Source organism: Cygnus olor, chromosome 6 (genome assembly GCF_009769625.2).
Source record: "Cygnus olor isolate bCygOlo1 chromosome 6, bCygOlo1.pri.v2, whole genome shotgun sequence".
Lineage (NCBI taxonomy): Eukaryota > Metazoa > Chordata > Aves > Anseriformes > Anatidae > Cygnus > Cygnus olor.
Window position 1 is genome coordinate 11,715,307 of NC_049174.1, and position 12,102 is coordinate 11,727,408.

The window sequence follows — 12,102 nt, forward strand, 5'->3', positions numbered from 1 at the left end:
CTTCTCCATCCTTTTTATGAGACCCCTTTAAGTATTGAAAGGCTGCAACAAAGTCTCCCTGAGGCTTCTCTTCTTCAGGCTGAACATCCCCAGCTCTCTCAGCCTTTCTTCGTAGGAGAGGTGCACCAGCCTCATCTTTGTAGCCCTCCACTCCACTTGCTCCAACAGGTCCACATCTCTCTTGTGCTGTTAGCCTTGTTGGCAGCAAAAGGCACAATGCTGACTTATGTTCAGTTTGGTGTCCCCCAGGCCTCCAGGTCCATTTCTGCAAGGCTGCCTTTCAGCTGTGTGGCCACCAGCATATCCTAGTGCCTAGGGTTGTTCCTCCCCAGCTGCAGGACTCTGTACTTCTCCGTGTTGAGCTTTATGAGGTTCCTGTCAGCGCAGTTCTCCAGCCAGGGAATGATGGAGGTGGAACCTTGGGCCTCCCGCATGCACAGCAAGTGCTCTCCCGATGAGCTGCAAGCCCTGCATGCCGGTGGTGGTGGGGTGCCTGTGGTTTGGGAAAGTCTCCTAGCCCACTTCTTGCCCCCCTGCTGGCTCCTGCCAAAGCTCCCGCTGCCCTACCCAAGGGCTGTTTCTTCCCCAGCACAGTCCCTGGGGCTTAGGGCACACATGGGTAGCTCCCATCCGCAGGCCCGCTGTTGCCCCCAGCAGCTCTTTCACCCAGATGTGGCCACCTACAGCCCTGGCACGCGGCCCCAGGCCAGCCCCAGGCCCCGCAGCGGGCAGCACCAGGCTGTGCTCGGGGGCTCCCCGTGGCCATGGTGCTGGGCCCAGGCAGGCTGCGGCCCCCAGCACGTGGTGCCCAGCACCGTGTCCTTCACGCTGCGTGGCTGTGCCCCCGTCCCAGGCAGAGTCTGGGAGTGGGTGGTTGTGCCAAATGTGGGCATTTGTCGGGTAGGGGAAGTGGAAGCTGGCACATGTGGAGGCAGACTCGTGCCCCTAGACAAATGAGTCAGGTTGTTGCCTGCCTTGCGTCGCCAGGCTGTGCTGCAGACACAGTGGGGTGTGTGGTGGTCCCTTTTGTCCCCATCAGAGCCTGGCGCACGGGGGCCCTTTGGTGTGCCTGGGCTGTGTGGCCAATGCACAGAAGTGGGCACAGCCACAAAGTGCCCCATCTGCAGCATCCATGGGGGCAGCTGGTCTGTGGGTGCCAGCAGGGACCCCCAGACAGAGCCCCTCCATGTGGGGGATGTAGCTCAGCGGGAGAGCGCTTGCTTTGCATGCAGGAGGCCCTGGGTTCAAGCCCCAGCATCTCCATGCTTTTTTTATGGCCAAGCCACAGCCCAGAATAGAGCGCTGAAGTGGGAAGGTGGGTGCTGGCAGGAGGCAGCGAGGTGTGGAGGGCAGGTGTCAGGGGCTGTGGGACAGCAGGGCCCCATCCGTGCCGTGGACAAGGGCTTTTTGCAGGCCAGCGGTGCCCAAAATGGGGGGGCTCATCCGGGAGCTGTCGCACCCTAAGCGAGAATCATACCCCTAGGCCAACGAGCCGAGGCGTGCAGCTGGCCCCCAGCATAACCCCTGGCACCCCTCGGCCCCAAAGACCACACAGCCTGCCAGGCCCAGCACAGGGAGGGGGCTGCCCTGGGAAGCCAAGAGCCCTGTGTGGCCTCAGCATGCCCCCTGCAGCCCCAGAGCAGGGCTAAAAGCTGTCGCTGTGAGCAGGATTCGAACCTGCGCAGGGAAACCCTATTGGATTTCGAGTCCAACGCCTTCACCCCTCGGCCATCACAGCCCCCGGCTGGGCCAGCTGGGGCTACGTGTGCCCCGTGCCCGTGCCACCTTGGTCCCTGAGGGGCATCCCCAGGCAGCCCCTGGTGCCCCCACGGCCCCCATTCCTCGTGGGTCAAGGTCCGTGGAGAGGCTGGGGCACCGCCAGCGCCAGCCCTGGGCCCGCTCTGCACCGGGATGGTGGTGGCAGGGCCTGAGGCCAGCAGGGGCCAGTGGTGGCGCTGCCCCAGCACTGCAAGGGTCGGCACAGGGTGGGGGGGTGTGGGCAGCTGCACACCCCGGCTCGTTGTTCTAGGGGTATGATTCTCGCTTAGGGTGCGAGAGGTCCCGGGTTCAACTCCCGGACGAGCCCCCCTTTTGGGCACTGCTGGCCTGCAAACAGATCCTGGTGGGACACAGCACAGGTGGGGCCCTGCTGCCCCACAGCCCCGACACCTCGCGCACAGCCCCCTGCTGCTTCCCTCCACACCCCGCACCGCAGACCCGTGCTGCCCTGTGCCACGGGGACAAAAGGGACAGGGCGCAGCCAGGGCTCCGCTGGGACAGGGACAGCAGAGCGGGGCCCTGCGGACACCACGTCCCCGTGGGGCAGCTCTACCTGCGGCAGAGCCAGGAGCTGGGCAAGGCGAGCGCCGCAGCCATTGGGGAGCAAGGAGCAGAAACCGCAAGCAGGGGGAGAGGGGCTCTGGGGATGCCCTGCAGAGGGCAGAAGGAAGAGGAGTTCCTTGCGGGCCTCCCCTCTCCAGGCATTTCGCCATGTGCGGGCTGGGAGGGAGGAAAAGGCTGGAGATGCTGGGGCTTGAACCCAGGGCCTCTTACATGCGAAGCAAGCGCTCTCCCACTGAGCTACATCCCCTGGCCAGCACCCCTGAGGGGGCCGTGGCCCTGGCAGCAGCAGCACACGGGCGCTGCCTGCTCAGGTGGCAGCGTCTGAGCCTGCCCAAAGCTGGCTGTGCTGCCCGACAAAGCCTCTGGCCCCAGCATGGGGTGCCGCTTGCAGGCTGCTGGGGGATGCCAGGGCCGCCGCTGCTCCTGCAGCGGTGCCCGGGGGGACGAGGGCCCAGAGCCAGCCCCCCTGCGTCTGCCCCCTGCAGGGAGCACGTGGGCTGCGCTGCCCAAAAGGGGGGCTCGTCCGGGAGTTGAACCCGGGACCTCTCGCACCCAAAGCGAGAATCATACCCCTAGACCAACGAGCCATGGTGCTGGGGCTCTCTGCACCCTCTGCCCCCGTGCCCCACAGCTCCCGAGGCTGCTGGGGCACCTCGAGCTCTCGCATTTGCCCCACTGCTGCTGCCACACACAGGCCAGCACAGCAGGTGCTCCCTTCCTTCCTTCCCATGGGTCCCTGTGCTTGGTGCCCAGAGACAGCCCCAGGAGGCCCTGCAGCCCCCAACGGCTGCCCTGCCCTGCCCTGGGGAGGAAAAGCATGGAGATGCTGGGGCTTGAACCCAGGGCCTCCTGCATGCAAAGCAAGCGCTCTACCGCTGAGCTACATCCCCACTGCCATGGGGGGGCCTTGCCGGGGGGCTCTGCTTTTAACAAAACCTTCCTCCAGCCTCCTCCTCCTCAGCCCACACAGTTCACCAGCGCCTCAACACACCTCCCCCTGCTCTTCCACAACACACCTTCCTCACAAATCACACCTTGCGCGCGACACACTCCCCCCTTCCTGCTCACCATGCTCTCCACAGCCCTCCTCCACGTGGACACGCACCCACCCCAAAATCAAACGCTCTCCCCCTCACAACGGCCACTGCCCTGGCCCTGCTCCCCAACGCAATCTGAGCTCCCACACACACTCTCTGAGACAGGGAGCCCGAAAAGATGGGGCTCGTCCGGGAGTTGAACCCGGGACCTCTCGCACCCAAAGCGAGAATCATACCCCTAGACCAACGAGCCGGGGTGCAGCACCTCTTTGCACCCCCATTCTCGCTGCCCCACACCGCCTCGGCACTGCTGGGAGCACCTTGTGCTGCCTTTTGCCCCTGCAGAAGTACCAAATTCTCTATAGTGCATGGGACCTCTGCACATCGCCTGGACAAACCCTCCTGCTCAGGCAAGGACTCCCGCATGAGGTTGCCCAGGACCATGTCCGTTGCCCACTACCCAATTCTGCAGTGCCTCTGGGGCAAAGTAATGATATGGCACTGTAGGCTGTGCTGGTGTGATAGTCCACTCCTGGGGTTCATTTTAACCCCTGCGAGCTGAAGTTAGGTCAAGAGGAAGGAACAGCCCCAGATGTCCAATAGATTATAGGGCTGTGGATAGGAGCAGGCAGGGTGTTCTTCTCACCCATGATTTCCAGGTCTATGAAACATCCCCACGGCAGCCTGGCTCCATCAACACCACAGAAGGAGTGCAAGCAAGAGCAACCTTACCCTCAATAAACAGATCAATGTCCTCTTCTCTGGGAACTGCACAGACACCTAATTCTCAGTAAACATGAATTAACAGTCTTGGAATATTTAACTTAATAATTACTGAGTTTGAAACAGTCATCCCTGGCTATTTCACTCCAGGATGCTCTAAACACTTTGGAGCTGGGCTGTGCTTCCACTGCACAGCACATTGTATCCCTGTCTCCCCACTCCTGGGGGGATAAACTCAAGAGGAGGGTCTGTGGGGCAGCTGGGTGCGGTGTCTGGTGCTGTTTTGGGCTTGGGATGCAACACGGTGCTGGCAGGGGGAGCAGAGCTGCTGGCTCACCAGGGTGCAAGCCATGAGAGCTCCATTCCCACGGGTGGCACCAGAAGGACCAGACCGGGATGCCAGTGCCTTTTGATTTGTGTGCTTCTTCCCCTGTGACTCAGGCGTGTGGTGGCCTGTGATTACCTTGCTCTATGGGATTTTCAGCCCTGAGGACGAACCACAGCCCTCACTGAGGAGTCCCCCGGGGCTGGAGTCATCGCCCGTCTGGCTCCCCAGGCCAGCGCAGGGCCCCTGCCCCGCGGTTGGTCTGTGGGTGCAGCGGTCAGTGCCTGGGGCAGGGTGTGACTTCAGCAGTGCCCTCTCCTGCCTCCTACCCCTACCATGCGACCTCTCTCTGTGTCCTTCCTAAACCCTAACAGTAGGCACCCGCTCTGCCATGGTGGGAAATCACAATGCGAGGCACAGTGTGAGACCTGGCGGGTGAGGAAGGAGATTTTATTGACAAATAAATCACACCATCAGCTGCCACACCTGCATGCTCCCAGCTCCAGGGTCCCTGTCTCTACCCAGCTGACTCCAGGCGTGTGTCCCCAAGCACTCTGTTCAGAAGTCCTTGCCCCAGCGAGGAGGATGGGGGAAGCTGCCTGTTGAGACCGCCTTGCACCCTATCACTGGCCCCAAGCCACCTGGGACTTCCACTCCTGACAGTCCCATTCACTCACCGTTTGCACCAGTCTCCCCTTTTCCATGACAACTCTCTATGTTTCTCCGCTTGTTGCAGCCCAAGATATGACTTCATTCATCCTCTCTCTCTTCTTCCCCAGGTTACAGGCACCCACCACTGCACTTGCAAAGAGCTGCAGGCTTTCCTTGTGTAGGAGATGCTTGCTGGCTGCTTCTGTCAGCTTCCCCAAGCAGAGAAACGCAGAAAAAAAAAATATGAGGGACCCCTTTTGCCAAGTGCACTGGTGTAGGCTGGGGTGTCCCTGTGAATTTAACCACCTCCAAAGAGGAGATCAGTACTCCCATGGACGTGATCTCATAAAAAGGAGTTGCCACCATCACTATCCCAGGCCAGGGTGCTTTGGCTGCTCACTGACGAGGTGATTCATACACTGTAATTTTTACTGATGCACTTTGGGTTTGCCAAAGCAAGGGACAGAAGAAAGAAAATGAAGGGAAATGGGAGTCTCCAGGAAGCAATGACTGTTGCACGAGGATGATCCTGTGTGATGGCAGTGAGGAGGTTTCTAGCCAGGACATGAGCAGGTGAGGGAAGATGGTGGGAGAGCAGAAGTCATGAAACTCAACAGGTTTGGGTCTGGGCTCTGTTCCAGGCTTCTCTTAGAATCGCTGCTGTTGCTACTATTGAAAACCATGAATGAGCAATGCTGGGACCAAAACCCAGAACCCAGCTATTTCCCTCGCTGTGCGTCCTTCCACCCGCTAAGCTTTATTTTTCATCCCAGTCTTGGTATGTAGTTCCCAGTTTCTCACCAGGGCCTTTGGCTGTGCCGCCTTTGCAGGAACCTTTATTTTAGGGCCTGATTAGCAGGTCTGCGGGGTCCTGCCTGGGGCAAGCACTGGCTGTGGAGTGATACATGGCAGAGTGAATTCAGGACAGCTCAAGTCAGGAGTCACAGCACCCAGAGAGACAGGGTGCCAGGTCCCTTGGGACGGGGATCCCTGCAGTGCCTCAGGTCCTCCCTTCCCTGGATCTGTCTGCACTAAGGGCATCGTAGTTTTCAAGTCAAATTAAGGACCTGTGTGGATTTCAGTCTCCTTCGAGTCACTGCCTCTTCAGAACAAAATAAAAAAATCTGTATGATCTCACCAGAGGAGTCATTGTGAAAAGCTGTATCAAAATGTCATTATTCTTTTCCCCTGCTTCTGGACTGTTCTATGCATCAGACTGGTAGAAGAAAGTTGCACAAGCCCCAGATGCCTACAACTTTCTAATGAGTTTTTTTTCTAGAAATCCAATGCTTTTCATTGTTGCAGCACTCAGGAGAATTTTACATCCCCTGACAATGGAACAATTTCTGCAGTTGGGATAAAAGTATCTGAACAGTCCTTGGAGCAGGGATGTGAACCCACACCCCTCTTCTTCTGGTGCTCTGACTGCTGAGCAAGTGCCATGCAAATTATTTCCAAATTAAGAGCACTTCTGTGAAGATCTGAGCAATAAAACCAGTTGAGCTTGGTAAAAGAGTTTTGAGGACCAACATGCTTTCAAGCTCAGCATAATCCCTCATTGCCAAAACGCTCATAAACTCTATGCAAATTTTCACACTAACAAAATGTTTAAGGAATGAAAGAAGATTTAGACAATGCCCTTGGAGGACTTAGTCGCACTCTTATTCCTCCTTTCATTAGCTAAAAATGTTCTGCCTGATGTTATATGACACATTGAAAAGAGGCTTACTCAGTGCCTGGCTTATTTTTCTAGAGGTGCCTCCATCTGCACACAGTTTGCATCACAGACACCCTTCTTCCTCTTATGGAGAGATGCTAACATGGATTTGGGCTGCTGGGCAAAGTTCCTGCCCCATCCGGGGTTGGTATGGCATTCTCTAAGCCATCATGTGGAGCTAGCACCAGAACCCCAGGATATTTCCTGTGGCTCTCCAGAGGCAAATGCTGCAGTCAACACCTGTACAAGTGCATGTCTATGTGTACATGCAGCAGCCCAGAACAAAATGTTTTCTGCTACTACATTCTGCAAATGCATCAGCCACATTCAGACATACATAATAGCTCGCTAGCACCTGTGCTGTCTAGGTTTAAGTCATTGCATACTCATTTATATAAGGCCCCATCCATCCTCCGTAAACCAAAAAATAATAAAAAAAAAACCTGCTGCAAAAACAGGGAAAATGCCATTTTGAAACATCCAATCTCCGTGTTGCCACCTCCTTGAGGTAACAGGCAACGAGACCGTTGCATGTCTCCCTAAGCAGACACTTGCTCTGGGGCAGCAATAAAAGTCTTCAGGCTGAGAAGTCTGCCTTTGGGCTGGACACAGCAAGCCACATGTCTACATGAGCAGTGTGGTGCTGAACGGCAGAAATTCCCATTTCAGACACACACAAAAAAAAGAACCTCCACACAGCAACAAGTTGCCTCCAGAGCAGGTCACCACTTCAGACCAGAGGCAAAAGGAACACCAGAAGACTCAGGCTATGATGTAGCATGTCTTTAATGAGAAAAAGAAATAGAATAAACAAGTTGAGAGTACAAGAAGCGCATTTCCAGTGCTCACTAAAGGAATGGACAAACCCACTTAAGGACAAACCAACAAGGTGTTGCCCCTGCTGCCCCTGCAGCCTGTGGCAATCACCTTCTGTCCGCAGCCAGCTAAAAGCGTTTTCCCCCAGCTAATAGCAAATGCTGTGTAGCACCACAGGTTGTGACACCTACATGGAAACATACAGTAAGGCATAGCAAGAGAAAGGTGTACAGAGGCACGATCTTGAGTGACACGTGCTCGCGGCTCCCTTCCTGCTGCGGGAGCTGCGGATGCCCTCCACAGCTTGGAAATACACAGGCATTTCCTTAGTCCTCTTCCCCAGCCTTGTTCCTGTGCTTCGCTTTTCCTTCCCTACGCCCTGCTGGCATCGGTGGGACAAGGTGACAGGCAAGGACACCCTACAGCCCACCACCGAGGCACAGCAGTCCCGCCTTCCCCAGCCCCCGGGCGCCGCTGGAGGCCACCGGCACCCCGCAGCACCGGAGGTAGCTCCCAACCGCTGCCGACGCCGTGGATCCCACCACCGTGTTCTGCGGGTAGGAGCTGAGGATGGGCCCGGGCAGGGTCACTACCACGGTGGGAGGCTGGATGACGGTGGTGGAGTCCCCGCAGCGCCGGTAGCAGGGCTCGTTGCAACTGGTGGCCAGTGGCCTGGGACCGCAGGAGGAGGGCAGGCACAGGTCGTAGCAGGACATCGCCGTGTGAGGACGGACACCTGGAAGACAGAGCAGGGCATAAGCATGAGGCAGAGACTATAGCCGTCCCTCTGGAGCCCTAATTCTATGGCTCTGGTAGCAAGAAGTAAAGAGGAGTAGCCAGAGGGTACACACTGGGATAATTTAGTTTAGTTTAGATGGCCTGCCCTGGAAGGCAGTGCTGGAGAGCTGAGAGAAAGCCTTTACCAAGCAAAGTCCTCACTGAAATGCATCTGACTGTGGTAAAAAATAAAATAAAATAAAATAAAATAAAATAAAATAAAATAAAAACTCTTTTTTTTTTTTTTTTTTTTTTTTATAAGAAATCCATGCAAGATGCACCTGGCTGTATGATTACAGACTCTTGAGGTAGGTACCCAATACCACCTGCATCCGACACCCCCTTGCCCCTGGAACCCTGACTCCTCATTTTGCGACAGAAATAAACCCTTCTGAGGGCCTCTGCAGGCAGAAGACAGGTAACAAGCCTCGACCCCTTGTGGAAGAGCAGGCAGAAGACATCAGTGAAAGCAACAGCTCGGGCAGAAGGAGCCAGAGCCCGTCTCGACTTACCTGGGTGGCAGAGGCGGCAGCAGCTGGAAAGAGGGTGGCAGGGCCAGGCTCCGTGTGGGGTTTTATAGGGTGCCCCGTCCCTCTGGGGAGCCAGCGCATTCCTTCTGTGTGAAACTCTCCGGCAACCAGCAGTTTTCTCCTGGAAAGCTCCCCCAGCTGATTAAACAGTTTCCTCTTTCATCTGTCATGTTTTGCTTCCATTTAGTACTGAGTAAGATTGAAATGATTCGAGCTACAGGCAGTAATTATCTTACCTCCTAAGGCCAAAGTACATTTTAGGTCTTATGCTACAAGGCAGGAGAGAATTTCAGCAGAATTTAGGGCAGGCGCATCCCCGGCTCATCTCCCCTCCCTTCCCACCTTCCTCTCAGCACAACCATAAATCACTGGGAAAGCCAGCTCCCAAGTGCACCTGAGGTGAGCTGGTGAGTAAGGGGGTTTAGGCTGAGCAAGAGAACCATGTATCTGTGCATAAACCCAGCGAAAGCAGCCAGGCTCCTGCACTGCCTCAGCCTCACATGGTCCCATTAGGAAAATCAGGGATGCTGCAAGTGTGAGGGGCAGCGAGGGACCTTGCACAGCTTGGAGAAAAATGCACAAAATACTGTGTGGTGCTGCAGAAGGCACCAGGCAGCCCTCCTCCTTCCCCAGCTGCCCAGGTAGTACAGACAGAGACGTGACTAAGGGCAAGCCCAGGTAGCTGAGCTAGGGTGGCATGGCCAAATTTTTATGCTTTTGGATTCGCTTAGAGGATTTTGTATGTTGTTATCCCCATGCATGGGGTACAAATTCTGCTTGGAAAGTACAGCAGATTATAAAAGCAAACTAATCAAAGACACAGAAAGATGTTAAAAAAGACTCCGGAGTCCATCCCTGAAGGTGACGCACACCATAAGTAGCTAATTTTGCTCACTGAGCTGAATTTGGAGGCCAAGAGCCTTTCCAGCCAGGTTTTTTGATATGCTAAGAGCAGTGAGCCAGAAGTTCACGGCTATTCTTTCTTGTGATGGAGCAACATCATCAAGACATTCTAATTACAGGTGTGACAACGGATTGCTCTGCTGGAATCCTGCTAGCTGCTAAAGAGCTGAGGAGTCGCAAAAGTCCCAACCTGCATTTAGACGTGAATCAGCAACATGTTGGTGAGAGGGAGCCGCTGACGTGGTACCAAGCAGGGGAATGAGCTATCAGGCTCCAAGGGCAAAGAAAGTTTGAAGGTTTTTCATTTCATGCCAGCAGAGCCTAAATGAAGGTATAAACTATAGCAGTACTGGGGCACATGTACAATGCATGTGTGGAGCCAGGGATTTTCAGTAAGGCTGTTAAAGACATGCCTAGTAGGGGTTTTCAGGGTCACTTTAGTTACTAGGATGACTTGGCCTTGTGTGGAGCCATCCTTTATAGCACTGAGTTATCCCTAGTGACACCTTCCTGCCCTGCCTGCCAGGGCAAAAAATGCTTTTCAGAGGTGATGGAGTCAAGCCCAGCTCATTTTAACCTCACTCTGGAAGGAAAAACAGAAAATTGGCCTTTCTGAGGTTCAGAGGAGGACACATACTTCAGTCAGCAGCAGCCCTGCAGCCTGCTGGAGTAAGAGAGCGGGCTGGAGGCTCGTCACAACTTCCTAAAGGGCCATCTGGGGAGCAGAAAAGGATGACACTTTATTTTAAGCTTTTCCTTTTTGCCTTTTGCAATAACAAAATGATGCCACAGGTGCACCTTGGGCCCACAGGCTAAGACTTGAACCCTTCTTTTGCCAGGCAGGATTTCTTCTTCACTAACCATTTTCTACCCCTTTCTTCCATGCCTCTGTGCACTCCTGTGATCCTCCAGAGAATGACCTTCCCGCAGGTCTCCCTGGCTTCCAAACAGAGGCTGGGAGCTTCTGATTTGCAGCCTCACCGCATGTTTCAGTTTTGCAATGCAGTTTAAGTACGTGAGGTTCAGCTGCTCACATTGGAGCACTGTGTCCCAGTACAACATCAGCGCGTGCAGCAATGCTTGAAGTACTTGCAGGGGAGCAGTAAAAAAGGGCATGTTTCTGAATGTGAGCAGATCTCTGCACTTTAAAAAAAAAAAAATAATAATAAAGTCCTTTGCCTGGAGATGGGAACAGGGAAAACAAAAGGCACATGTCAGGAAGCTAAAATAATCAGATTTGTGTAATGAGAGAGATTAAATCAAAGGAAAACCGTAGGGGAAAGAGCTCTTCCTGAAAATTCAGGTATCTGGGAGAAAGACAGGACTGGTTTTACTAACCCCTATTCATTTCAGGAAATGAGCAATTTCTGCCTGAGCCATGACTTTCTCTGGGGAAACCACAAAACCAAGAAAATATCACCAGATCAAACATGTCAGGCCCATTTTTTTAACTTTTGCAAGGGATCCAGGATGCAAGCGCATTTCAGCCCTGTTTCTTCCTGCAGGTAAGAACACGAGGAGAAAAACGGACCAGGACCAGTATTCACCATGATTCCCTTTCCATCACCAAACCCTAGCAGTACTTTGCAACTCTGATTTGCTGCTCTGCATCTTGGTTTCCAGTAACCTTGTCTCCCTCTAGATGTCCGTGATGCTAGAGGAAGCATCCCCTGCCCCAGGATCTCCTGAGAGCCAAGGTGGAAATTCTAGTGGTGGTTGTATTCCTCCAAGCCCCTCCTGTGGAGGCTGCTGGACTTTGCACAAGTTCCCTACAGAGCTGCTGGACAGGGACAACCAGCACCCACAGCCCCACCACAGGACAAGCCCAGGGCGGTGTGGGGAGCCCTGCGGGGCCGTGGGGACGCAGACATTAGGAGCCTTGTCCCTGCGTGCAGCCCTGGGAGTGCAGCCTCGCCGGTGCCACCAGGCACAGCAGGGCCCTGGGGCTGGGGGAGGTCTAGTTTCACAGATCCTGTAATTGCCAGGTCCCCAGTGGGCTGAGGCTCCACATCACTGAGGCTGGCATGTCCCCCCAGGAGGCCTTGTCACCAGGTGCCTGGGCAGAGACAGGCCTGCTTCTCTGGGGCTGTAGCACACGTCCACTCCTTGTCCCCAGGAAGCTACTCCTGTGGCAGCCTGCCTGTCCCTGGCAGAGCTGGCCAAGCACCATGGTGCCTGGCAGCAGTGGGCGAGGACAGGGTTGGCACCCATCCCCATTTGTGGCTGTGGACAGGCTGGCTGGGGCAAGCAGCTCCCTGCTGGCCACCAGGGCATCCCTGC

At 55.1% G+C, this 12,102-nt stretch overlaps 1 protein-coding gene and 7 non-coding genes across 8 annotated transcripts; 2 read left to right on the forward strand and 6 right to left on the reverse strand.

Moving 5' to 3' along the window:
- The first annotated feature begins 1,191 nt into the window (after window positions 1-1,191).
- TRNAA-UGC lies at window positions 1,192-1,263 on the forward strand. The gene has a single exon. It is a non-coding gene; the product is annotated as a tRNA-Ala (tRNA).
- Window positions 1,264-1,656: 393 nt separating this feature from the next.
- Window positions 1,657-1,738, reverse strand: TRNAS-CGA. The gene has a single exon. It is a non-coding gene; the product is annotated as a tRNA-Ser (tRNA).
- Window positions 1,739-2,014: 276 nt separating this feature from the next.
- On the forward strand, window positions 2,015-2,086 carry TRNAP-AGG. The gene has a single exon. It is a non-coding gene; the product is annotated as a tRNA-Pro (tRNA).
- Window positions 2,087-2,518: 432 nt separating this feature from the next.
- Window positions 2,519-2,590, reverse strand: TRNAA-CGC. Its single transcript has one exon. It is a non-coding gene; the product is annotated as a tRNA-Ala (tRNA).
- A 268-nt stretch (window positions 2,591-2,858) lies between these two features.
- Window positions 2,859-2,930, reverse strand: TRNAP-UGG. Its single transcript has one exon. It is a non-coding gene; the product is annotated as a tRNA-Pro (tRNA).
- A 231-nt stretch (window positions 2,931-3,161) lies between these two features.
- Window positions 3,162-3,233, reverse strand: TRNAA-UGC. The gene has a single exon. It is a non-coding gene; the product is annotated as a tRNA-Ala (tRNA).
- A 328-nt stretch (window positions 3,234-3,561) lies between these two features.
- Window positions 3,562-3,633, reverse strand: TRNAP-UGG. Its single transcript has one exon. It is a non-coding gene; the product is annotated as a tRNA-Pro (tRNA).
- A 3,952-nt stretch (window positions 3,634-7,585) lies between these two features.
- LOC121072577 (beta-keratin-related protein-like) lies at window positions 7,586-8,355 on the reverse strand. The gene has a single exon (XM_040562272.1). It carries the CDS (start codon window positions 8,326-8,328, stop codon window positions 8,032-8,034), a length of 297 nt encoding a protein of 98 aa, XP_040418206.1. The 5' UTR covers window positions 8,329-8,355; the 3' UTR covers window positions 7,586-8,031.
- Between the last annotated feature and the right edge of the window lie 3,747 nt (window positions 8,356-12,102).